The 25,380-nt window shown below is 47.8% G+C and overlaps 2 protein-coding genes across 3 annotated transcripts in view; one reads left to right on the top strand and one right to left on the bottom strand.

Annotated features, from left to right (window-relative positions):
* The window catches only part of LOC8036579 (beta-1,3-galactosyltransferase 5), a 182,466-nt gene that overhangs the window by 98,758 nt on the left and 58,328 nt on the right, over positions 1–25,380 (top strand). The gene's annotated exons all lie outside the window — the stretch shown is intronic.
* On the bottom strand, positions 1,060–20,517 carry LOC120839522. Its single transcript, XM_040209817.3, has 2 exons — positions 19,221–20,517; positions 1,060–1,550 (listed from the first exon to the last, which is right to left on the bottom strand). Exons 1-2 carry the CDS (start codon positions 20,498–20,500, stop codon positions 1,220–1,222), a joined length of 1,611 nt encoding a protein of 536 aa, XP_040065751.1. The 5' UTR covers positions 20,501–20,517; the 3' UTR covers positions 1,060–1,219.

The raw sequence follows: 25,380 nt of genomic DNA, 5'->3' as shown, positions 1-25,380 counted from the left end.
TCTCAGCAAAGAAAGACGGCATAAGAGCCGGACCTGGAAAGATGCTCGAAAACGGCCTCGAGGCAGAGCCTCGGCTGAGCCTTCCGTTCCTATACGATTCTAAGCATCGTTGATACACTACATCTCGGGGCAAACTTCGTCGATTGTGCAATGGAGCTACGCAGAGCCCGTATCCCTTTCTCTCGATTCAGCGCTCTCAAAGGGCTGCTGTTGCGAAACGATGGACGTGCCGCTCCGCGCCTCGGCGGGGATATTTCCCCGCGAATGCGCCCCCGGCTGCCCGTCTGTTCCTCCCCCGCGCGTTTTGTTTGCGTTTGTGGGCCTCGCGCGTATCCTAAAAGGCGCCTCGTGGTTTCGACATTCCTTCGATTCGGGTGGCGTCGTCGCACTGCAGAGGGGGCCGCGCAAGCTTTCAGATTCGCCCGATCCGCTTTCTAAACCCATCTCAACGCGCCCTCGAAAATTCCTCGTCTTCTCGTCTTTGATATGGCTCCCAGGATGCCTTTTGGAGGCTCTGAAACGGGCCATACCAAAACCGCCTTAAAAAATTGTTTTTTTTTTTTTTTTTTTTTAAAGTGGTTGGCAGCCTAGAGGGGGAGCGAGGTGGAGGAGCAACGGTTTGCGCGGCTATATCTCTATAGCACGTTTCTCGCGCCGTAAAAGCAACCCGAAGAATCGACGTCTACGGACGTGGGGTAGGGCTGGAGTATATTCTTTGGGATTGTTGTTCGAGCCCTCCCCCTGTGTCAGACAAACAACAACAACGAAAACACCGAGACGAACGAGAGGCCTTCGTCTTTAAACGGCCTTTTACCGTCCGAGACAAGTTGGATGAAGAAGAGCGACAGAGTTGCCGTTTGAAATTCGTAGTGGGTAAAATGCTACCGTCGCAACATGTCGAAACTTTTCATCCTCGTATTAAAACTCAAACATCTTTTTTTTTTTTTTTTTTGGGGGGGGGGGGGGGGGCGGGATTTTCTAATTAAACCATGCCCTTAAACACATGTCAAAAAAAAAATTAATTACGCAAAAATAATTAACAACTTAATTATCCCGGAGTTTAATAATTTCTCTAAATGGGGCCCCTGGCCCGGGACCAAAACGACACAAGCCCTTTTCTGTTGCAATGAGTAGTTTTCGCAGGAGCGATTTGGCCTGAGTTCTCTGAAACACCCTGTATAGGGTATGTGGGGAGGTATATATACGACCGGGTGTTTGTTTAGTCTGCGATCCGTGGCGCCCGCGGTGTTGATATTGAACGCCGAATTTGTTTACCCCGGGCTTCGGCGCGTGCGGCTGACAGGCCCGCTTGCCTGGAGCCACGACCTCGAGCAGCGAGCTCCGTGGCTGGACTGTGTGGGCGCGCGTTTAGACCCGGAGTCGTGGGCGTTGACCCGTGTCTGGCGCCGCGGCTCGGTCGGGCCCAAGTCGTCGGCTGGCGCGGTGGCGATCGATGTCTTGGTGTTGGGCGCTCCTTCGCCGGACTCCTCTGGCCTGCCGGGGTCCGATGACCAAGGAACCCTTTGGCTGTGGGCCTCCCACGGATGGACCTCGAGAGTTTAAAACAGAACGCGACGCGGTTAGCCAAGACATGAGCGCCGATTTGTTTACCTCTTTTTTAATCGCGTGACGCAGGCCCGAAGGTGCTAGTTGGATGGAATGTGCTTATGTACTGCGGCTGGTGTCCAGCGCGATAACTTGCAGAAGAAGCCTTCGACGCGAAACTTCGCGTAATGTAAAAAGAAACGCAAAAAAAAAAAAACGGGGGGGGGGGGGCTTGCACTTTACGTTATACTATAGCCCTTTTCCGCTTACTCTCGCCCCCGACCGCCAAGTAGGCATATCCGGTATGGGCGACGAAAAAATATCTGAACTTTTCAACCTGCAAATAGTAAAAAAATAAAGGGGAAGCAAAACGAGAATGTGTGACAATTACGTTTATGTCCTAAATGCCTTCTATTGGCGTGGCGACGGTGACACAATGTTTTCGCCCATACTGGAAGTGACGACAATTCAAGATGGCGGCGCCCTTGCGGAAAAGGTCTATACTACGGGAAGGCTTGGGCATAAGATGGTGTTTCCACGTTTCAAGCAGACGACATGCAGAAATAATACGCAGTCAATCTGGGGCCTTCGTCAAAGACAAAGCTGGGGCCCTACGGCGCGGCGGTGTCGCCGAACTTGTGTTGCCAAAGTCTTGTCGGCGCGCTCCGAACGTACTGATTCCACTTTGTGTTTGACGGCTATAATGCCCCGGCTTTCTCGTGCTGTGTCCTCCCTGATGTGACCTTTTCCTGCTGGTGTGTTCAGCCTTGGGAGGGATTCAGCCTGTCTGGCTGGGTTCCGCGAACAGTCTTTGCACGAATTAAAACTTGTGTTTGGGCGAGTTGGTTCATATTGATTTAAAAGGTTAAAAAGCGCAACACAACAAGGACAATAAAGACACGAAGACGACAGGACGGGCGCTAACTCACAACTGATTTTATTAGAAACAACACTGTCACTTTTATACACGTTTGCAAGTCCGGTCTCAGGGCGCCGCCATCTTCCTCAGTGGGGTGCGCTCTTGGGCGCGGCCGTAATCCAATTACGACGCCTTAGCAAGGCTTCGTAATCGGATTATGACTCGACCAAGCGCACCCCAGCTAAGCAAGATGGCAGCGCCCTGAAGCCGGACTTGCAAACGTGTATACACGTTTGCAAGTCCGGCTTCAGGGAGCTGCCATCTTGCTCGGCTGGGGTGCGCTTGGACGAGTCATAATCCGATTACGAAGCCTTGCTAAGGCGTCGCAATCGGATTACGGCCGCGACGAAGAGCGCACCCCACGGAGGAAGATGGCGGCGCCCATGAGACCGGGTTGCAAACGTGTATACACAAGATCGTATGCCAAACCCACACTGCAACCAATCACCACTCTCACAAGCAGCTTTCAGCGTTTCTAATAAAATCAGTTGTGAGTTAGCGCCCGTCCTGTCGTCTTCGTGTCTTTATTGTCCTTGTTGTGTTGCGCTTTTTAACCTCTTAAATCAGTCTTTGCACGCTCTATTTTTTCTTCCCTTTTAAAAGTTCCTGAACTTGTTCGCATTTGCGTTTGAGGCGAGCTTTTAGAAAACGCGAGGCAAATGCGAACCGAGATTTCCTTTCGGTGTTTAATACATCTGTTTAGTTTTGATCGAATAAAATCTAAGATGGAAACGACCAATGAGGCCGAGATGCATGCCCGCGTCCCGATGTTATTCTGAGCCGCTGAAACCTATTGTGCGCCTCCGCTGCCGCACTGGGCGTCACGGTGGCAGAAATCGCTCGTGGATGGGAACCTTGCGAGCCGCACCGCTAATGGCAGCGATTTGGGCCGCAGAATTGCAGCCTGTCAAGCACTTACGGCACCCAGGCAGAGCCGTATATGTAGACTCATTGGCCACTCATTAGGAAGTATAGGGGACAAATGCGGAGGCGCGCTTGGTCGAAAGCGGGCTGGGCGTGTTCCAGGGCGTCTTCACAAATTTGAATCTAGCCAACCGGAAGCCGGAAATACCCTGGCGGTGGTCGCGAGAAACAAACTTGATAAGTGCGTCGGAGTAACTCTCGGTGACTGAAAATATGGTGCATCTGATGTTTCAATTATGGTCACCCAAAATCATGGTGGAAGAGTGTGACTAGCTAAACGATCGGCATAATCCGTACGCCAAGCGCCGGGGGCCGGGAATCTGCCGTCTCACACCAGCTCGGAGCACGTTCAGCGAAAGCTCGCGCTGCAGAACCCAGGGATCCTGGGTTCAATTCCCATTCCTGCCCGTTTCGATCTGGATGAGCATCGTACCGGCGTGCGGTCGTGTATCAGTACTGTGGATGCACGTTAAAGACACCAGACTAGCGGTTGTACTGCATTGGCTAAATTGCTCATCTACAGCGAGTGACTCGTCGCAACTTTGAAATGGCTGACCAACTACACGCTGTATAAATATCCGCACAGCCCCAATTATTAGAGTTGAGCGGCGCATTCGTTTCTTACATCTTTCTGCATGATCATGATCGAAACATCACGTGCACCCTATTTTCTACCATAAAGGGTTAGTACACTCTTACGCGCTTATTAAAACCATATATACCAACATATACCTTTGGCCAAAACAGTTTCTCGCTACTACCGCTAGGGGATTCTTTTAGGCTCCTGGTTGGCCAAGGGAGCATGTCAAGCCCACTTTCTGTCTGGTGCACGCCCTGGCTCTGCCCGCGCCTCCCATTGACCAAACTTTGTATACACGACTCTGCTCCCAGGTGTGCAAACACATAACACTCGCCACACTGAAACATGGTACGTTCCTCACGCTCGCACTAACCATGCAAATAATCATTGTCTTTCACGTTGTCATCCTTACTCGATTCCCTCGACCATTAGACTATAATCCTATTTTTTCAGTTATTATACTCAACTCTACTTACGTTGGTTAATTTCTTGCGTGTTTTTGCTGTGTATTAGCACATATTTTCTGTTTTGTGTTTGCTATGTTAGTATCCATCGGTGTTTCCCAAATATTCTTTACATAACTATTTTATTAACTCTTTTGCGATAATTATGGTATATGTATGTGTTTCGGTTCGGGGAGGGGGAGGGAGGGAGGGTGGAAGGAACGGACGTAATCAAGCCGGATATTTTTTTGTGGCTTTTGCCTGTACCCTCGACATCTTGTAATAAATTAATGTCAAATAAATAAAAAAACTATAAAAAAAAATATAAAAAAAACTGCCGAGGTGCCCGCGACCTGATTTAGGCATATCGCGAAGAAGGTGCCGTCCGCGACGTTAACTGCACCCACAGGTGGTCGAAATGGTTTGCTCGGTTCTCCGCTGGGGCGTGCCAATGCCCTTCCTTGGTTTGGCCCGTAAACAGCGAAAGTTGCCTTTGTCGGTCTTCGGTGTCGCGTAGCAGATGCTACGGGAGCAGGCAGGAGCAGCACGTGGCGGCCCTAGAATTCGCCCTTTCGGGGATTTTTGCAAAAGATGTATTTATTGTTTCTAAACAAGCACACTTGCCATTTCTGAATGGTGTTCTGATAATTTTTTACTTGTGTACCCAGTTAAAGCCAATATACTCACTGTGTGTAGCAAACGCAAAAGCATTTCTTACCCCAAGTGTACTATTCGACGGGTTGAACAAGTACGTGGCCTTGGCGTTTATTTTGATAGCAATCTTTCCTTTTCAAATCTTGTTAGCCAGATTGTTGCTTCAGCTTTTCGAGTGATGGGAAGGATATCACGCGGGACGCGTAGCTTTTCCAGTTATTTATATGTCGTCCGCTTGTTTTGCTCAATGCGAGCTAGACTCGAGTTTTGCAGTGCTGTATGGAATTAGCTGACTGCAGCTGACGCACAGCGAATCGAAAGAGTTCAAAAAAGATTTGTTCGAATTGTTTATGATAGGTATTTTGGGAGGAGACGTTATTACGATTATGACTACATCCTTAGAGAACTTTCCTTGTGCAACTTGATAAAAAGACGGACTGCTGGTGATGATTTATTTTTACATAACATTGTTTACGGCCATATAGATAGTGAACTGGTGTCATCGCTGTGATTTCATGTGCCAGCTCGTGCTATTACAGGAACGAGTGTATTTTATCCCTCTGTGCAATCGCAATTGTCACCATTGGTGCGGATGTTAAATTGTGGTAATGAAGTGTCGCCTCATGTTGATGTTTCTTTTTAAGATTTTTTTGTCTAAACGAGAGCTTGATTTATATCTGGTCGGCTATTGGCCCACACCGTATTTTGTAACAGTGGCAGACATCGTTATGGGTTTTTTTGTATTATATTTTTCTGTGCCGCCGTATTATAACCTATTGGTTGTTGTGGGGCACGAATCAAATAAAGCATTATTATTGGCCAAACTCAATTGCATATCCGGGTAAAATAAAAGAAAATGGATATTGAGTTTCTTCTGATCAAACTCATTAGACGTTGAGTTTATTTTTAGTTTCAGTTGTCTTTATAAGAATACATAAGAAGCTCAATCTCCGCCGAAACTTTAGCGTGACGTCAGGAATGTGAGAACTTGTGATAATCTGGAAGCTGTGTGTTTCGCGCCTGCTTCCGCCGCTTGCCGAAGTGGTAAGCACGGGCCGCTGGTCTACTTTGTTTATCGCACTTTGATCCTTGACTTTTTGTAAAGAATCGAATGCACCCTAGTGTCGCGTTCCAAACAAAAGCGAGCAGAAGCAGGCCGTTCCGCGATTCTCGGCCCTTCTCCGACGCCACGTGGACGAGCGGCTGTGTTCGCCCTCGTGGAGGCCGGCGATCGCGCAACATCAGCACACGGCATGGACGTGCCGGGGATCCCGGGCCAGATGGGATCGATGGCGGCCACGCACGCCGGGCTGGGCGACGGGAGGAGGCGGCCTTGGCGACGCGCCCTCACGCGCCTCTGTCCCCATCCGCCGAGTGCGTGTTTGCCAAGGCTGTCGACGACACCGGAACGGCCAACGATCCGGCTCGGAAATTGCACGGCCCACGTTGAAGGGCTTCACGCAACAACAAACCGCAAGAGTTCAGGTTGCTTCGGTTGTACTCAAGTTACCCATGTGACGGGGTTTCACGTGCCAGACCAACGAACGGCATCTAGCACAGCGGGATCTCAACTATGCGCGTACGCCGAGTCGCCAATTATTTTCAAGAGTTCGTTCGGAAGACCTTCATGCCGTTTGGTTTCACCTACTTCATTAATGGTATCATATAGGAGCTGGGTTCGAACTTCGGAGTACGTTAAGACTCAGTTGTTTAATTATTTTGGAACATCACTACTGTTGTTAGTCGTCTTTATGACGGCAGATCAAGGTAACTGTGATCTATTTACTCTAGTAGGTAGCGAAAGAATCTGATGAGGCCCACGCTCTCAATTGTGAAAATGGCGAACAGGAGTCGTGTTATAGGATTTTTGACGTACACATCCCGACCACATCATTTTGATCTTTCTTTCCATCCTAAGGAGGAAGGCACTCGCGTGATGTGGGAGCTGTGCGTTTATTGTTGGGGCCTTGGCGTAATGTTAGCGCTTTCAGAGCAGTGTTACCGAAAAAAAGTAACGAAATGCGTTACTCGCTACTTGCAAATAAAAGGAACGCGTTACTACCCTACGTTACCTCGAGAGAAGAGTTCCACGTTACTGGTTAGCTGTAAAGAGGAATGCTTATTGACATCATCATTTTACATTTTCATTGCTTTTTTGTATATACACGAGCGGAATGTACAGCAATTTTTACACCATCGTCGCCTTTTCTTCATTTTTCAGGCCTGCAAAGGTATGTGGTATGAGTATAAGGGTAACTCATTTGTGTATAAATATTCATGACTCAGTATCTGTCAACACACACAGAACAGAAAGACAAACACAAAATTGAACGTCTTTTTTTTTTTTTTTTTTGGCGGGGGGGGGGGGGGGTGGTATGGGCAACAGTGTAAGCATCGTAACGAGCAATGTAATTATAAAAGAAGGGTTTGGATTTGGGCTACTTGGTTAAACATGTTTAGGGGTTAAAAGCGGTACGTGTGGTTTTTCCAATAATAAAGCAGTTGCAACTAGCGCTCTGTGGTGTGTGTCTCTCCTACTCGTCCGTCGTTTTTAGCGCTTTTAACCCCTAAAAATGTAATTATGTTACGCGAACAATGTTAGTGTGTTACGAGTTGCTAATATATTAATACGCCGTTAGTAGTTTATACAGCATAAGTTTAGTCTGCCAGAGTATGGCGACATTGCCGCACTCTTACTTTATTTGCTTTGAAAGAGACACTGAAGACGACCGCAGTCGTTCAAGTGGCTTTTTACCTGCTATAGTAAAAGCCCGTTCTCTCTCCCTCTCTCTTTTTTTTTTTTTTTTTTTTTACGCACAGCGATTAATGTTTTATATTCGGTACTGCATTGGCGAAGCAGCATTTGCCTGTTAGATTGAGGGATTTTTTTTTTTTTTTTCCCGCTAAGTAGATGGCTAAAATTCGGAGGCCCCTACCATGAAATGACCGAGTCTGTCGTTTTGAGCCGCGGCCAGGGGCTCTGATGCGTGTCCGGCCGCCTCTCCCCTTCCCTCAGGAATCGATGAGCGCCCTGTGCTGTGACAGGGGCCGCTAATTGCAGCCAGCGGCCGAGTCCCCAACTCTGCGACACGCTTCGACCGACAGCCGAGTGGAGGCTGCGCTCTAGCTGGACCAATCAACGGGCAGCCCTGCACCACGTGGCTGCGCTCTCGGCGCGCACGTTTTGATTACTTTCCTCTTGCAGCAATGAAATCTTCGCTAGCTCCTTGGAGTGATGAAGTTATTACTATACGGGTTTTGATGAGCATCCACTCTGCGTAAACGTGAAAAGCAAAGCGTGCAGTTGGCGCCGCTTGAATGAGCTGGGCGTTCGAGAACGCCAGGACGCCGCCCGGATTCCACTCAGTTGGAATAGGGTTTGCGAGTTTTGACGGCCTAACCTTCAACATAGATAGCGGAAAGTTCCGAAACAGTAGTGTGTATTACTTATCCCCTGCGGGTTTAGAAATATTTACTGACAAATTAGGCCTAGGAAGCACTGACAAAAAGTATTACCGACCGAGTAGTAGGGTCGTCTGAGAAACAAAATAGCAAATACGGCAAATTGAGCAATAACGCTCTGAATTAAACATCTTTTTTTTTTCTCTCCGTATCTAAAAACGTTAAGGGCTTAAAACTTTGCCGGTGTGTTTCCCCGTATATAGTTCATCTGAGCATGAAATATCGTTGTCCTGCTTAACGGGATAAATTTACGAGAATTGCCCACACGAGGGCATTTAACTATAAAATGCATTATTTTGAAAATCATTTAAAAAAAGGCCATTTTTAATTTTCTTCGTAAACTACAAAATTAACATTTATAATATGTACTAACAGAATATAAAAAAAAATGCAATAGTTGTGTGGCTTCCAAGTTATAAAGCGAGAAATATGGCCAAATTGGACGCTAACGCGATTGCCATAAACGGGGCGTGACCCATTCTTCACAATTTCATTATTATTAAAAAGCGTAAAAATCCTATGGGGGAGTCGGGAAAATACAAACTGACAGCGCAGAGGTGGACGATAGTTTTGAAAGGAAAATTCCTAATACATTTTCGTCCAACCGACCCAAAATGCCCATGGGCCGGAGCGATCGAAAGGCGCCGCCCGGTATACGCGACATAAAGGAAGGAACCGGAGCGAATTGGCAAACAGGTGAGCCTACAACGTTGGCGGTAACATGATATAGGAGGTAAGACGCCGCAGAACCTGAACCTGCGCCGCCTGTGAGCGACAGTTGATCCGCCGCCGTGGAGGGCCGCACAATGCCAACAAAAAAAAAAAGTATTGCAAAAACGAAAAAAAAAAAAAACACGATTGATTGAGATTGTTTGTATTGGACGTTTTCAGGTAGAATCGGAAAGACCATATCCGGTCGACATTTTTTTTTTACATTTTTATTAAAAGATATATTTTACTTGTGCAACCGCAAAAACATATTCGAACATTTGTTTGCAGAAAATGAAATTTCCCTTAAGGAACGAAAATCACAAAGTCGCTGTTGGTATACGCGCATATGTTTGCGACTTCCGTGAAACCGTCCCCTTTTTATATTTATAAAAAGAAAAACTGTTGTCGCCTTAGGTTTTATATTTTTTGTGCAGAGACTGTACATAACATAAAAAAAAGTAAACATGTATTATCGATTACTAAGCTCTTCATAGCTTTATGGATGCGGATCTTAAAAGACTGGAAATTCAAAATTTTTTAACATGACTTGGACGCGTTTGTTTAATATTCGAATAAATTGTCATTGAAATTGAAAACGTTAACCTGTCTAAAAAAATACACCGAAATGTAGACAGGTTATACCGATTTTGCAATAATTGGAAAATCACTTAAAATGACTGCCACCTTAATTTGTCTTCTACTTTTCATGGATCAAGGCTCATAATCTGTCCTATCAGGCCCTTCAAAATAGCTTTGCAATATTTTTTTTTTTTTTTGTATTGAATTTACAGGGCGCTAAATATACAGAATTGCCGTAACGGGAGTAGAGAAAGATTGGACGTTCCCGATTTCAAACAAGAGCAAGAAAGTGCTCGAAAAATGTAGGAAGTTTGTGACGAGAAAGCACTGTGACAGGAGTTCGGGGATAATAAGAATTCATACGAAAGATTACGGGCGAGTTTGAAGCATGCACAAGCCAACAATTTAAATACAGATTTCTCGAGTCAAGTGAGTTTCGGAGCCTACCCTTCGAAGGGGGGCTGGTCTGCGGACGACCACGTTTAAATAGTGATAAAAAAGAACACATGTTTAAAGTGGTACAGTTGAAATTAGTTTAATGAATCGAGGTCTTGTGCGCACATTCGGCGCTTGCAGCGTGCATTCTTTCTGCCGGACGCTGACCTGAGTCGATCACAGCGCTCTCCTGGCACTCCGAGGAGGAACACTTTTTTTTTTTTTTTTTCCCCGTTTTGCCTGTAGCTATCACTGTTCGTCTCTTCTCAGTGGCACCGCAAGCTCGCGACGTCGATCTGCTTTTCGCAGCCATAGGAGACTTTACTTGCATCTTTTCTGCGTCTACTGTTCTTGCTAAGACAGCTGTGGTTGCGAAATGTGGGACCGCGTACACTGCCACAAGTGACAGGATTGAATTCCACGCACAACAGAAACAGAGTCCTACTCCTTTGCTCTCATGTCCCTGAACGCTTTGGCATCATTTTTCGGGAGGTGGATTTGTTTGACGTTCGGCAGTTTAGTGTTCAGTGGGGCAACCATCTCTGACGCCAACTTGATCACCGACGTGGTGAGCCGTCGGATGTTGTACAACGTTGCCTCAACTATGCCCACAGTTCATCGCCGACGGACGAACGACTCTGAAAGAAATCGCCGAAGTTCTCGCTATGCACTGGACACCAGGGTCATGAATTTCATTCCGCGATAGCATTGATAAAACGTGCCGTTTCCACGGGATGACTGACGGAGGCTCCGTGATCGAATTTGGTTACGCACTCGTACTCGTAGCCTCTGTACCCCGCAGAAAAGCGCGCTTGACGAGGCAGCTGTGGCTTGGTTTAATCTGAAATAAAATGATTGGACACTTTTTCTTTCTCAATGTTTCTTTCCAGGAGCATGGTTGCGCTATAAGTACGCGGAATTCTACGGCTCTAGCAAATTTAACCAAGATCATGCGCGGTGTTCACTTGAAAGCGTAACGCAAAACTAAATTCGGTCCGAGCAGGTCATTTTTAGCGTACGCTATACTATTGCGTATTGCGTACGTAAGATCCAGCAACGCTATACTAAAACTGTCTAATATCAGCACATAAAAAAAGCAAATAGGCAGTATAGAAACGGACATCTACAAATGCAGTAATAGGCCTCGACAAGTCAAATGTAGAACGAATTTGGCAGTTTGTGGTGAAAACGTAAGACCCTGGGTGTAATGATTGTTATTGGCTACTCAACTTTTGTTTGTCATTCCGTTCATTCCTAGGAGAATGTGCACTATAATACGTTAATGAAACAGTACGAAAAGAGGGCGCAAAATTGTCGTGGCCCTTTCCCCCCCCCCCCCCCCCCCTTTCACCCCCATCTCCTGAATAGTTCCGACGCATCTGGGCGTCATACGAAGTAGAGATGTCCCGGTACCTAGCGATCGTACCTCGACGGTGCACCATAACAACAAACCGTTCGGCCCGCGTCGCCAACTCCCGTTGTGAGTATTTCTACGATTAAACGATGACACTTCTATGCCCAGGGTTGCCCCCGCTCGCGCATAGAAACCCTCTGTTAGTCGATCGCAGAAGGCTGTCATTCTTCACAAACAACAACACGCGAAGAGTAAACACTGGTGAACGTCCTCAGGAAAAGTGAACATGCCTCCGATTTCTATTACCGGCGACGTGCGACGAACCTCTCGACGCTGTTGGCGCAACATTGGGCGCCATGAAGGCGAATAAACACGCCAGAACACAAGAATAATTCACACTTTCATTAAAAAACAAATTAAGAACTCACTAAAGGGAAAACAATGAAGATACGATGCACGGGGTCAATGGGGACAACGCGGGAGCTAGGAACAACGCTGCTCTCCGCATACCAAAATGGGCGCACAACAACCGTACGCCAGACGGCGCGGCTGTCGCTGCAACACGCAAGATGTCGACGACTACGCGGAAAAGGTGTATACGAGCGCAAGGCACACATATTGGAGCATGACGCAGCGAAAAACCTGATACGTCTCCGGAGTTGAGGCGCGCTCCGGTGATACGCAGTCACGTTCCGATTGGCCCGCCAGGGCCATAGCTTCCGCTCTACTGGACACGTTACGCGATCACGGCTTCCTGGGATACCCAGTATTTCTTGCTTCAGACACTAGGCTAAGCGGCGCCACCAGAGTAAAAGCTCACGTTTGAACAATGCAGCCGCCACTGCCAGGGGTACCCAATATTTCTTGTTTCAGTCGCTACATGGCGCCAAACCAAACAGCATTGCAGGTTGCCTATGCGAAAGCATTAACCGTCTCATGGAGCAAGCCGATGTCATCAGCTTTGAAACCATGCAAAACGGCACCTTAATGAAACCACGCGCAAAGCTAGCCAACGGCACTTTTACACTTCGGTTCGTCAGTTTGTGTGGTGTCATCCTGACTGTGTTTTTACACTGTTGTGTTGTCACTGATCACCGCGGTCGCTCGCCTCCTATCGGTTGTACGGCGCGTAGCGATATATACGGCGCATGGAATAAACCAAGGGGTTCGTTCTGCTGGGAACTACATTGCTGTCTGTTCCTTCCCCGCGCCGCAAGTCACACGACAGTTTGAACGATCGCTCACCCGATGGCGCTGCGTGTCCGCGACGCAGCGGCTCCACCGTTCCATGCCCAAGGTCAGCACGTTGTGCGCCGCAGATTAAAGAAGGGAGCGAAGAGCGGCGTGCGGTGCTTTCGCATTCACAACTCATAAGAAGGGCTTAGGTGTGCCTCGAGCCTTTTTGTTCTTAAAGTGGCTTGCTGCACTATCACTGACGTAGGTCACATGAGCATACCCAAATTGGATTTCACGATCCTCCAAACCGTTGTCATATAAATTAGGTTACAAACAATCTCATTTAATCAACAATTTTTTTTTCAGTATTTTTTTTTTTTTGCGTTGTTCGGCTTTTTACAGTGGAGGATCTATTGGCGCTCACAGGTGCCGCAGGTTCAGGTTCTGCCGCGCCCTACCTCCTATATCATGTTACAGCCAACGTTGGAGGCTGATCTGTTTGCAAAGTCGCTCCAGTTGCTTCCTTTACGTAGCGTAGACGGAGACGGTACACGCCGGCTGTTGAAACGGGCACCGCGAAGCATGTTACAGGAAGGCGCCTCTCGATCGCTTCGGCCCATGGGAATTTTCGGGTCGGTTGTACAAAGATGTATTATGAATTTTCCCTTGAAAACTGCCGTCCACCTTTGTGCTGTCAGTTTGTACTTTCCTGACCACCCCGTAGCATTTTTACGTTTTTTAATAATAATGAAATTGTGAAGAATGGGTACATGCACGCCCGGTTTATGGCAACCGCGTTAGCGTGAATTTGGACATATTTCTCGCTTTATAACTGCATGCCAAACGAATATCACATTATATTTTTGCAGAGTGTGTTAGTACATATTGGGCCATTCCATGTCAAACGTCCCAGGCGTTGCGCCCGACCACCTTCGATTTCTAAAAAAAAAAAAAAAAATCATGGCATTTTGCCGCAATGTCCGTACCTATGCTCTAAATTATTTCTGACGAAAAAAAAAATGAAAGCCGCTTACAACTCCCTGTAATGCCGAATTAGAGCGCAGCTCTTGAGGAGGAGGAGGGAAGGGCACTGGGGGGGGGGGGGTTAAACTAACCAGGGGGGGGTCACGTTACCTTGGGGGTCACGTGACCCCCAATGCCGATGATGTCATCACTGACGTCACTGATGACGTCATCAGTGACGATGACGATGCGGGTACCGATGACGTCATTAGTGACGTCACTGATGACTTCACCAGTGATGATGACGATGACGATGCGAATGTCGGTGACGTCATCAGTGACGTCGCTGATGACGTCATCAGTGATGATGCGGATGCCGGTGACGACATCAGTGACGTCACTGATGACGTCATCAGTGATGATGACGATGACAATGCGGATGTCGGTGACGTCATCAGTGATGATGACGATGTGGATGCCGGTGACGTCATCAGTGATGATGACGATGACGATGTGGATGCCGGTGACGTCATCAGTGATGATGACGATGACGATGTGGATGCCGGTGACGTCATCAGTGATGATGACGATGACGATGCGGATGCCGGTGACGTCATCAGTGACGATGACGATGTGGATGCCGGTGACGTCATCAGTGATGATGACGATGACGATGTGGATGCCGGTGACGTCATCAGTGACGATGCGGATGCCGGTGACGTCATCGGTGATGACGATGACGATGTGGATGCCGGTGACGTCATCAGTGATGATGACGATGACGATGTGGATGCCGGTGACGTCATCAGTGATGATGACGATGACGATGTGGATGCCGGTGACGTCATCAGTGACGATGACGTCATCGGGGGGTCACGCGACATCGGCGGGGGTCACGTGACCTCGAGGAGGGGGCCACGTGACCTCAGGGGAGTCACGTGACTTCGGGGGGTCACGTGACCCCCCACGAGGTCACGTGACCTTGGTGGGGGGCTCGCGCGGTGCATTATGGGACATTTCCCATGATGCACCGCGCGGTTACGCCGACGGCGACGCCGACGGCGACGGCGACGCCGACGGCGACGCCGCTCAAGCCGGAAACGGGCCCCTAAGAGCTGCGCTCTAAAAATTTTTATGGCGTGAGCGCGGTTTTAACTTTTAAAAATTGCGTGAAACTAGGTATCACTCCATTATTTATGAAATATCAGCTTTTCTATGAAACACCCAATAATATTTTTTTCTTACATCTGCTCGGCTTTCAACTTACAATGTAGTTGGACTTGTGCAGTTTTGTTTACTTTAAATATTTTTTTAAAAACATTTTCTTTTTAATTTTTTGTCATCTTTGCTATTTTATGAAAAAAATATCTAATTGCTCTGGAGACTTAATAGAACTTTCTACCGGCTGCCCCTGCCGGTATATAATCTATAAAAAATGTTTAAACCGCTCAATTAAATATTTCGAAGTAAAAAAAAATCCTGAATTTGCAAAAAAGTGCGTTTTGACGCATAAGCAGCCGTTTGTTTTACCCTGAGGTTGTCCAAATAAGAATACAATATATGGTGGATTTGGAAGAACAATCGATTGTCTTTTGATTCTGAAAGTTTAAGCGAAGTAATGTTTGTTTAAACGACAAAGCATTTTTGAAGTTGAACTGTCGCACCACAACCCGGCGTCGCTTCTTAACGCCTCTTCGCCGCACAGCACGCCACCGGCGATATTGTCACGTTTCCCTTCTAGGAGAAGTCCGCGTCAGCTGATGCCGCCCGTTGATTAGGCATCACGTTTCGGAGTATGAGAAGGCGTCCTCGAATACAAAGTTTCTTCCCTTGCAGCTGAAAAGACGGACAAAAGGAAGCGGCAGTAAACCCCGTTCTTTCTTTGTACCTAATCCTTTTTTTTTTTTTTCTTTATTGAACACAGAATGCAGCATACGAATGCTAAGTCAATACACACACAAACCGCCCAACAACTTGTGGGCTAACTAAAATTCTTTCATATTTTTCATCGACTCAAACAAGTGTGCCCAGTCGGGCGCAGTGTCGGGGGACCTGCAGTATACAGACTGTACCTGCGTAACCAAGTCAATAAAATGAAGCCGCGCAGGTTTAATGTGTGGGTTTGCATGATGCAGTTCCATTCTGGTTTTCCACAAACTAAAAAGGCCAAGTACCATAAATAAATCATAAGGAACCGGGTCTCCTTCTCTGACTGGCAGAAAACGGATAGTTTCATGTGTTATAGTCAGATCCTTCTTCAACGTCCTCTGTAGAATATCCCACAAAAACACCGCATCCCAGCAATGAATAAAAATGTGTTCGGTTGTTTCTGGTACTTTGCACAAGAGGCAGTCAACCGACCAGGGAACAAAAAATCCCTTTTCCCTCAACCACGGCTTGACAGGTAAGGTGCCGCTATGTAGTTTGAAGAAGAAGGACTTGACTGCGGGGGGGACACACATTTGTTTAACGCGGCACAATACGTTTTGCCCTGGACAATGGCTGTAAACAGTGCGATACAGGGGCGCGGGAAAAAGCAGTTCAATCAAATCTCGCGACAATCTCTTTTTCTTTACACTCTCTAGGTACCCCATAGAAAATCGTGCTTGTAAAAAGGAGGCAGCATCTTTCACCTCCTTCAGAAACCCAAAAAGACTCAAAGGTTCACCACAGTCGCTTGTTACTAGCATAGAGGGCAGTGCGTTCGCCAGTTTTATCTGGATAACAGTTCGCAAGAAAGGATGGTTCTGGTCTCGAAGAAAGGCGAAACGTGAGACCAATTGTCTCAGAAACAAGTGGGTGAGTCCCAGTCCACCGACTTTGACGCGGCGGAAAAGGTTATCCCGCCGCGTCCTCTCCCAGCTGGAATTCCAGACAAAAGTGGCGAATACTCGGTGGAACTTTTGTATGTTCGTTCGCTTGCATGCAAGCACCTGCAACACGTACCAAAGTTTTGCGACGAGAAAAATGTTGCACACTGTGGCACGGGTAAACATCGATATATCACGGTTTGCCCACGAGGTTGCCTTTGATTTTAAATCTCCTAGGACTTCGGCCCAATATGGCGTGCTATTTTTGTAGTGCTGTAATGGCACTCCGAGATAGGTGGTTGGTGTGTCCGTCCAACTTATGCCAGCAAAGGATTGAGGTTTTGAGACCCAATTCCCGTGCCAGAGTCCGCAACACTTTCCCCAATTAACTGCGGCCCCAGTGACATCACAGAACTCTCTTGTTATCCGCGCGGTTTCCATTATGCTTTCTTTGTCGCAGCAAAAAATCGCAACATCGTCAGCATACGCTGACACCTTGACTTCAACCGCGTTTATGGTAAAGCCCCGGATGCTTCTGCAAGCTGCAACTTTTAAGCAGAAAGGTTCTAGGTAGAGCGAAAAGAGTAACGGCGATAAAGGACAGCCCTGCCGCACTGATGTCTGTATTCCTATGCGTTCTGATAAACAATTATTTATTATCAGCCTCGTCCCACAGTTGTTATAAGCCATTGCGATGCCCTTCAAAATAATTTCCCCGACATTTACGTGAGATAAAATCCGGTTAAGAACGTCATGGCGCACTTTATCATAGGCTTTTTCAAAATCCAACTGAATCATAGCTACGCGACCTCTCCCTACTGTTTCCAGAATGCTCCTTGCGACGTGTATGTTGGTTTGTATGGACCTCCCTTGCATGCCACAAGTTTGGTGGTCGCCGACGAGGTTGCGAATAACAACTTGTAGACGGCGCGTGAGTACTTTGGTAAAAATCTTATAATCTGTGTTACATAGGGAGATAGGCCGGTAGCCTGTTACACTGCGTCTTCTGATCATGTCATCTGATTTCGGTATAAAGATGGTGTAAGCTTCTGCAAATGAGCAAGGTAATCTGTATTTTGTGTATGCTTCTTGAAATATTGAAAGTAGCAAAGGGCTGACAGATGTTTTAAAGGTTTGATAAAATTCTGCGCAGAGACCATCTGGTCCCGGTGTCTTCTGTTTTGCTAGCAAATCAATAGCTTTTTCAATTTCTCCTATGGTGATGTCCCCTTCCAGCCATATTCTCTCGTTTTCGCTTAGCTGAGGCATGAGCTTCAGATAATTATCGAGTTCTGTGAAACCTTTGGGAGTCGGCTTTTCGCCAAAAAGCTTAGCGTAATAATTGACAAAGCATTGCTGAATTGTTTTTTGGTCTCTACTGGTTGTTCCGTTGAAATCTATCTCATGAATCTCTTTCGCCAAGGCGTACCTCTTTTCGTCGGACAAAGCCCGTTTGGTGGGTTGTTCTCCCAATAGATATTTCTCAGACCGTGAGCGTATGACAGCTCCTCTGTACTTCTCTAGGTATAATTTGTCTAGTTCTGCTTTAATGTTCCGAATATCACCCATGCTTGTTCCAGGGTTTTGGTTTTCTAATCTGTGAAGTGCATCTAGGTTACGCTTTAGATGTTTTTCGCGCTCTCTGTGTTGGAACTGAATGTTGCTGGATCTTTCAATCGCTGCTAATTTAACTTCCTCTTTAAATTGCTCCCACGCCTCGTTTAGTTCCCCCTTCGTTTCGCTCATACGCTGCAACAGTTCGGTAACAGTGCCAATAAACTGTTCATCCTTTAGTAGAGTTCTGTTCATTTTCCAGAGGTGCCATTGAAACTTTGAGGCTGCGCTTTCCTTTTTCCCTATTTTAACGGTTACAAGGCAGTGGTCTGTGAAAAAAATGGGTTGGACGTCATATTTATGTACTTGCTGTAACACGTCGCAGGATAAATAAATGCGGTCAAGACGGGCATGGGAGGACGCTTGGAAATGGGTGTATTTCAAGCAGTGCGGTGGGGCACACGAGGTGCCCACGTCATTTAGGCCACAGGAGACTATCATATTTTTCAAAAGGTTCACGCTATTGTCACTTATTCTGGTGTGAGAGGACTTGTCGCGTTCATCGCAAACGCAGTTGAAATCCCCCATCAATACAACTGATCTGTCGCACTCTACGTAGCTGGTTAGAAACTGGAAAAACTGTTCTCTGTCCGCTGCATTATTTGGGGCATAGACGCAAATAACCCGCCACTGAACATTTGCTAAAATAAAATCACACGAAATAAAAAGACCCTGTTCATCTACAGTCACATGCAGATCGGAAAGGTTAACAGACTTTTTCAAGAAAAGAAAACATCCCGCCGAAAAACCTACCGCGTGGCTAACGCATACTTCGTAATGAAAAAGAAATGGTTTTATCGCAACAGCAATGTCGTTATCATTTTCCATTTTCGTCTCCTGCACAGCAAAAAAATCCGGCTTCGCGTCAGATAACAAGCGCTGCAGCTGATATCGTTTCTTTCTCGAGTTTAATCCTCGAACATTGAGGGTTGCGAAACTGAGGGCCATTTAGCGAAAGTTACAAAGAAAGGCAAGATCGTGCAGCGATGATGTCTGTCTGACGAGAGAAAAAAAAACACACACAAGAAAAAAACAAAACAACCTCACTCACAAAGCGGAGCTCTCCTTGGCGGAGGCTTCACCGCGGGTGTTGTCGAGGCTTGTCTTGAGGGTTGCCGAGGCTAGGGCCGGAGGTCCCCCGTGGTGCCTGCCTCTCTTGGTCATCACCACCTTCCACCTGTCCTGAACCGTCTGCTGAAGTCCCTTAGATTGGTCGCCGTCCTGTGCGTCCGCAGTCGGAAGCGGTCGCTTGACGGTGCTAGCCACGACTTCCATGGCTACGCTGCCTTTCTCGGATTCCGCGCCCTGGGCGAAGTCAAGTGGCACCCGGTGTAGGTCGTCATCCTTGCCTTCGGGTTTCAGGGGTGGCGGGGGACGAGTGGGCTCGTTGCCCTCCGCTTCTTGCGTCGGAGTGACGACCACCGGGGCTTGCGTTTTCGACGGAGGCTTCTGGGGTTGGACTGAGGTGCTCGCTGCTGTTCCAGTTTGACCACGAGGCTCGAGGTCGACGTCGGTTTTGCCGGTTTCTCCCGCCGCCGCTTCCGCCTCGTCCTGGTCCATGATGTGCTCCGCCAGATCGTCGTCCACCTTCGCGTGGGCCGCGTGGGCCGCGTCAGCGTACGTCTTCGCACATTCGCTGCGGGTGTGTCCGTAGCGTCGGCAGCCCTCACAGCGAGGTACGCGACATTCCTTCCGTATGTGTCCGGTCTTGCGGCAGCGAAGGCAGAGTGGCGCTCGTCCTGGTGCAAGAACCAGCGCCGAGCAGCCAGAGAGGCGGAGCTGATGAGGTAGGCGCTCGACGGTGACGTTCTCTTTCAGGGTTAGTCTCACAGTCCTCGTGGTTGACTGGACTCCCTCGAATCCACCTACGTGCCAGGTTTCTCTGGAGACTTCTTCGACTTTGCCGTAGGGCTCCAGGGCTTTTTTCACGCAGTCGTCTGGCATGTAGAACGGGATCCAGTGCAGCTTGAGACGCACTTCTGCCCTGTCCGGGTCAATGATAACGCACCGCCTGCCTTTCACCTCGAAAGCTTTAGCGGCTGCTAACTTCTCTTTGGCAGCGGCAGATTTGAGCGTCACGAGCCACACGTGGTTCATCTGAAATGACCCGCACGCGGCTATCTCCTTGAGGACTCCTGCGTTTTCCAGTCCGGCCTGGAAGTCTTCAATTCTGTATGGTCTCGCTCCGATGTCGGCATGAAGGAAAACGGAGTTCAGGAGGTACTCGCCTGTCGGTATCGGGGGCATGACAATCCGATAAGGTTCGTTGCATCGTTCGTCCTTGTCGCCACGGCTATCAGCAGCCGTTGATACCGCTCCGACGGAGCTCATAGTGACGCGTCCGTTCGCTTCGAAAGCCAAACGACGAATCTTCTTTGTACCTAATCCTGTCAGCTATCGTCGCCGGTGGCGTGCTGTGTGGCGAAGAGCCGTTAACAAGCGACGCCGGGTTGTGGTGCGACTGTTCAACTTCAAAAATTGTTTGTCGCTTTAAACAAACATTACTTTGCTTAAACTTTCAGAATCAAAAGACAATCGATTGCTCTTCCAAACCCGCCATATTTTGTATTTTTACTTTGACCACCTTAGGGTGAAAGAAACGGCTGTTTATGTGTAAACACGCACTTTTTGGCAACTTCAGGATTTTCTTTTTACTGCGAGATATTTAATTGAGCGGTTTCAACACTTTTTTTTATCGATTATATACCTGCAGGGGCAGCCGGTAAAAAGCTCTATTAAGTCCCCGGAGCAGTTAGATATATTTTTGAATAAAATAACAAAAATGATAAAATTTAAAACAACGCGTTTTAAAAAAAATAGTTAAATTAAACAAAACTGCCCAAGCACATTGCAAATTGAAAGCCGTGCAGATTTAAGAAAAAAGTATTGTTGGTTGTTTCATATAAAAAGCTGATTTTTCATAAATTAGAGTGATACCTAGTTTCACGCTATTTTTAAAAGTTAAAACCGCGCTCACGCCATGAAAAGTTTTTCGTCAAAATTATTTTAGGGCATGACTACGGAAATGCGGCAAAAAACCATGATTTTTTTTTTTTTTTTTAGAAATTGAAGGTGGTCGAGGGCAACGTCTGGGACGTTTTACATGGAATAATTCATTATAAACGTTAATATCCGAGAGTTTGAATAAAATTAAAGATGGCCTCTTTTCTTTTTTCTGATTTTCAAAATAATGCTTTTTTAGTTAATTGCCCCTGTGTGAGCAATTGTTGTAAATTTCTGCCGCTAACCAGGACAGCGACATTTCATGCACAGATAAACTATATACAGAGCAACACACTGGAAAAGTTCGAAGACCTTGGCTTTTATAGATACGGAGAAAAAAAAAAACTTTAATCCAGAGCGTTATTGCGCAATGTGCCGTATTTTCGATTTTGTTTCTCGAAATGACGACCCTAATACTCAGTGATTAATACTCTTGGTCAATTCTTCCCGTGCCTAATTTATCAGTAAATATTTCTGGACCCGTAGCCAGAGCAGGTTTTTTTTTTTTTTTTTTTTTTTTTTTTTTTTTTTTTTTTGGGGGGGGAAGCCGCCCGAAAGGCCAACATCGCGCAAAACGCGCACGTGACGGGGAGGGTGCTTACAAATTGTTTTCGCAAAGACAAATCTTTCTTGTTTTTCTTTTTGTCTTCAAAACAAGGATTGTTTTTATTCGTCTTTGCATGGGAGCCAGCAAGATATATTTTTTTTCATCAAAATTAAAAATAGTCACCGGACATGGTTGTTCTATCTTATCTGAAAACGCCCTTAAGTCAACGAAAGTGTGTGGCGTTGCCGATGCCAAGATGGGGCTTTGTATACTGTCAGCGGCTTCAGATCAGAAATCGTTTATTAAAAAAAAAAAAAAACTGTGGCTCCCGCCACACCTCTTCACCGGTGTCTTCTGCTGTTGAACGGCTGCAGGAACCTTCCGCGGGAAGTTTCGTTCACCGGCCAACCCCTGTTGGATTACGTCGTGAACTTCGCAGTGACCTGAACTTATAAGCGGTTTTCTTGGATTTCCGAGAGCCACCGAGCTGCTGAAACGATGGATTTCGGCCCTTTGTTGCAACAGTGACTGGACTTCATCAAAGTGGAGTTTCGTTCGCTTCGAATCTAATGACTTCGATAGTCGTGCCAGGCCTAAGTCAAATTGAGTTGGTCTAACGTCGGTCCCGATACATATTAATAAAACTGCATAGTAAAACTCAACTGCGTGGTTCAATGTTGGTTGCGATGGATACCAAGAACACCCTCAAACGTATTGCGAAGTTCTGTGAGCGCTCCATACAACTTGTCACACGGGCGCACATAATAATCGCTGTCAAAATTCACAATTTATATTTTTATCGATGCAGTACGTATCTCTCAAGCTAAACGAAGTTACGTACATTGTTAGAACGCTGGTATCCACTTGCACGGTGGTAACGGAGTGTAAAAAAATAGAATTCCTTGAATTTGTACTTCCCGCGATCATGAACAGAACCACGGTAAACCTTGTGCAACTTGGTTTGTAGACGCAACCATGTACCATTCGATGGTCACGTGTGGTGTGAGAGAGAGGCGAGCGACGCGGGAGGATGGCTTGGGAAAGCTACGTGGGTGACGACGACTCCTCCCTCCCCGTGGTGTTTCCGTGCGCGCATTCGGTGACGTTGGTCAGCGTACTCGGTTTGATGTATTTTCCTAGAAAAGCTAAGTGACCAGGGCAAGAGCAGACACACAAGGAACGGAGCTGTTGACTGTGCCCAAAAGCGAACGTGCTGATTTAAAAATAAAAGTGGAATAAAGTTTTTAAGTTTTAATAGAACTCGCGAAGCTTTGTGCAATGCGCGTGCGTTTTGGACGGCGGCCACGTCACTGTGTGTGGCAGGAAAGTTGGAGGGCGATGAACATATCGTTGTGTTCGTACTGTGCCTGGCCACTGGTGTTCCAAAAGGTGAGCCGCACAGGCTGACCGTCAAGCTCCGTAGAAGCAACGTTCACGGCATCGATGTCTCTGTATCAGGGGCGCGCGGCTCACTGCACACCAAGCGATTTTTGTGCATTGCAACATGTAAAAAAAAATGGGTTGTCTGTATGTTTATACAGCCTAGAACGTGGTCTGCCTCAATGGGCGACGAGTCTCCCAGCTGTAGATGAGCAATTTAGCCAGTGCGGTACAACCGCTAGCCTGGGGTCTTTAACGTGCACCACGCAGTAGTGATACACGACCGCACGCCGGTACGATGCTCATCCAGATCGAAACGGGCAGGGGTGGGGCTCGAACCCAGGATCCCTGGGTTCTGCAGCGCGAGCTTTCGCTCCACGCGCGTCGAGCTGGGTGTGCGCTTCAGCCCACTCGGCCACCGATTTTTTTTTTTTTTTTTTCTTTATTGACGGCCACCGATCCCCCTTGATCCCCCTTGATGACTGCCTAAAAACAAGTAATCTGTCTTTTGTAAGTGCTTGGAGTAAACGGCCGTGTTCTTCGTCAGAGGCCTTCCAATGCGTGAAACGCGAACCCACTACTCGACGTCTCTCGCTCTACACACCGCTGCACGAGCGATTGTCTCCTGCTTTCGGGAAAGAACAGGGCCTTTTCGTAGAACGTACACATGTGCTCCGTACTACCAGTGGGAACTTGTGCCGTCACCTTGAGCATAGATTGAGCTCGCGCCCGCAATCCGCAGCGGACCATCTGCGAACATTCAAGCGAGACATTCCGCGTCTTTCATGCAAAGCTGTTGCAGAGCGGAACACAATTCTATTCTAACGCACTCGCTTTTTCCGCATAACATTGCACCATGCAGGAACACGACGATCAGAACCATGCGGTAACAGCCGGACTCCCGCCGCCGCCGTCCGGCCAGCCGTCCCCGCTCCTCTGGTTCATCATTTGTTCGCGAGGGCTCTGTTCCAATTAGTTTCCACAGTGCTGCAGAACCGCACTGCATGCTGCACGAACACGTGGCGTCTCATTCGCTCGCATCAGTATCCGTGACAGCGTTGCGAAACTGCTCTAGCCTTGCGTACGTAGCACAAAAACGTTGACTTAAAAGTATAGGCGGTATTCACTGGACGCCATATTTGAAGGCGCTCTTTAGAGCGCATGCTCAGAACGAGCTCACATTAATAGGCTGCTAAGACCGGCAATCTTGATGGTGTGGAATGAGCACGCCATGACGTTGTGCCTCTTTCGCTGTGTGGTCGGTCCTTCGGCTCGTAACATCGGCCGCGCTCGGACCGAAGCTTAAAACGTTTCCCACTCGCTAAAAGGTGCGTGGACCTGCGGCATTTCGAAGCGGCATGCATGCGCGGTCACGTGCCTTCTAGCCCACAGGTGATTGGTTCAGCCTGCCCGTAGCATCCAGCGCACTGTCAGCTTCTTCGGGGGAAGTGTTGCGAAGCCGGCGGGGCCGCGCGACGGGCACGCTTTCTTGTTGCCTCGGCTGACCGGCCGCCGCCGGTACCGTGGTCTGTGGTGGACGTCGTTCAGGACGTGCTGCGCCGGCGAGGGCGCGGGTCATTAGCGAGAGCGCGCTGGCGTGTTCGGGCGGCTGCAGCTACTGGCGCTGCTGGCATTGAAACTTGTTTACGCGTCGCGGATCGCACGGGGATCATTCCCTCCGCGTCGCCGGTGTCGGGTGTCGTGGTTGCCGTTCGGGGGCGCCGCCGCGGGACCGCCGGTGGCTTTTGTACGCGGGCAACAACACGACGACGACGGCGGCGCTGCGCGAGGGAAAGGGGCTCGGCGCATGCTATCCAAAACAAGAAGGGGTGGTCGGGCTTGTGGTATTCCTCCAGCTTATGCCGAGATTGGACGCGGGGGAGGGCGTGACGTTTGTATTCGTCTGCGACCGAACGTTGTGGGAAATTTCTTTCTCTCTCTATAGGGCGCTCTCACCGGCTTCTCGTAATATTTTTTTTTTTTTTTCGGGGGCAGTGAATGCGTCAGTCGTTCAAACGCGCGTTGTGGTGCGTAGCGAGAACATTAATCTTCCGGCGACCTTGAGGAAGGTCGAAACCAGACTTGTGCACGCACTAAAAAAAAAAAAAAAGGGGGGGGGGGGTAAGGAACTACGTTTACAATTAGAAAAGGCTAAATAGTAACTAATTACGGTTACAAGTACCCTTTCATAAAAGTGACCGTTACCACAAAAAGTAATCCGTAAAACTTCTACATTACTATCCTAGGATAATACACAAAACACTTTTGTGACCTTGAGCAA

The sequence above is a fragment of the Ixodes scapularis genome, unplaced genomic scaffold, assembly GCF_016920785.2.
Source record: "Ixodes scapularis isolate PalLabHiFi unplaced genomic scaffold, ASM1692078v2 PGA_scaffold9__187_contigs__length_104089568, whole genome shotgun sequence".
NCBI classification, from domain to species: Eukaryota; Metazoa; Arthropoda; class Arachnida; order Ixodida; family Ixodidae; genus Ixodes; species Ixodes scapularis.
The sequence above is the reverse complement of the archived record's forward strand: the minus strand, read 5'-3'. Positions and strand labels throughout refer to the sequence as shown.

Excerpts from the sequence above, each read along its gene's own strand:
- LOC120839522 (XM_040209817.3), bottom strand. The coding sequence starts at position 20,500 with ATGAGCTCCGTCGGAGCGGTATCAACGGCTGCTGATAGCCGTGGCGAC. Across the intron at positions 1,551-19,220 it reads GCCAAGGAGAGCTCCGCTTT|GTCCATCCGTGGGAGGCCCA; the intron begins GTGAGTGAGGTT and ends TAAACTCTCGAG.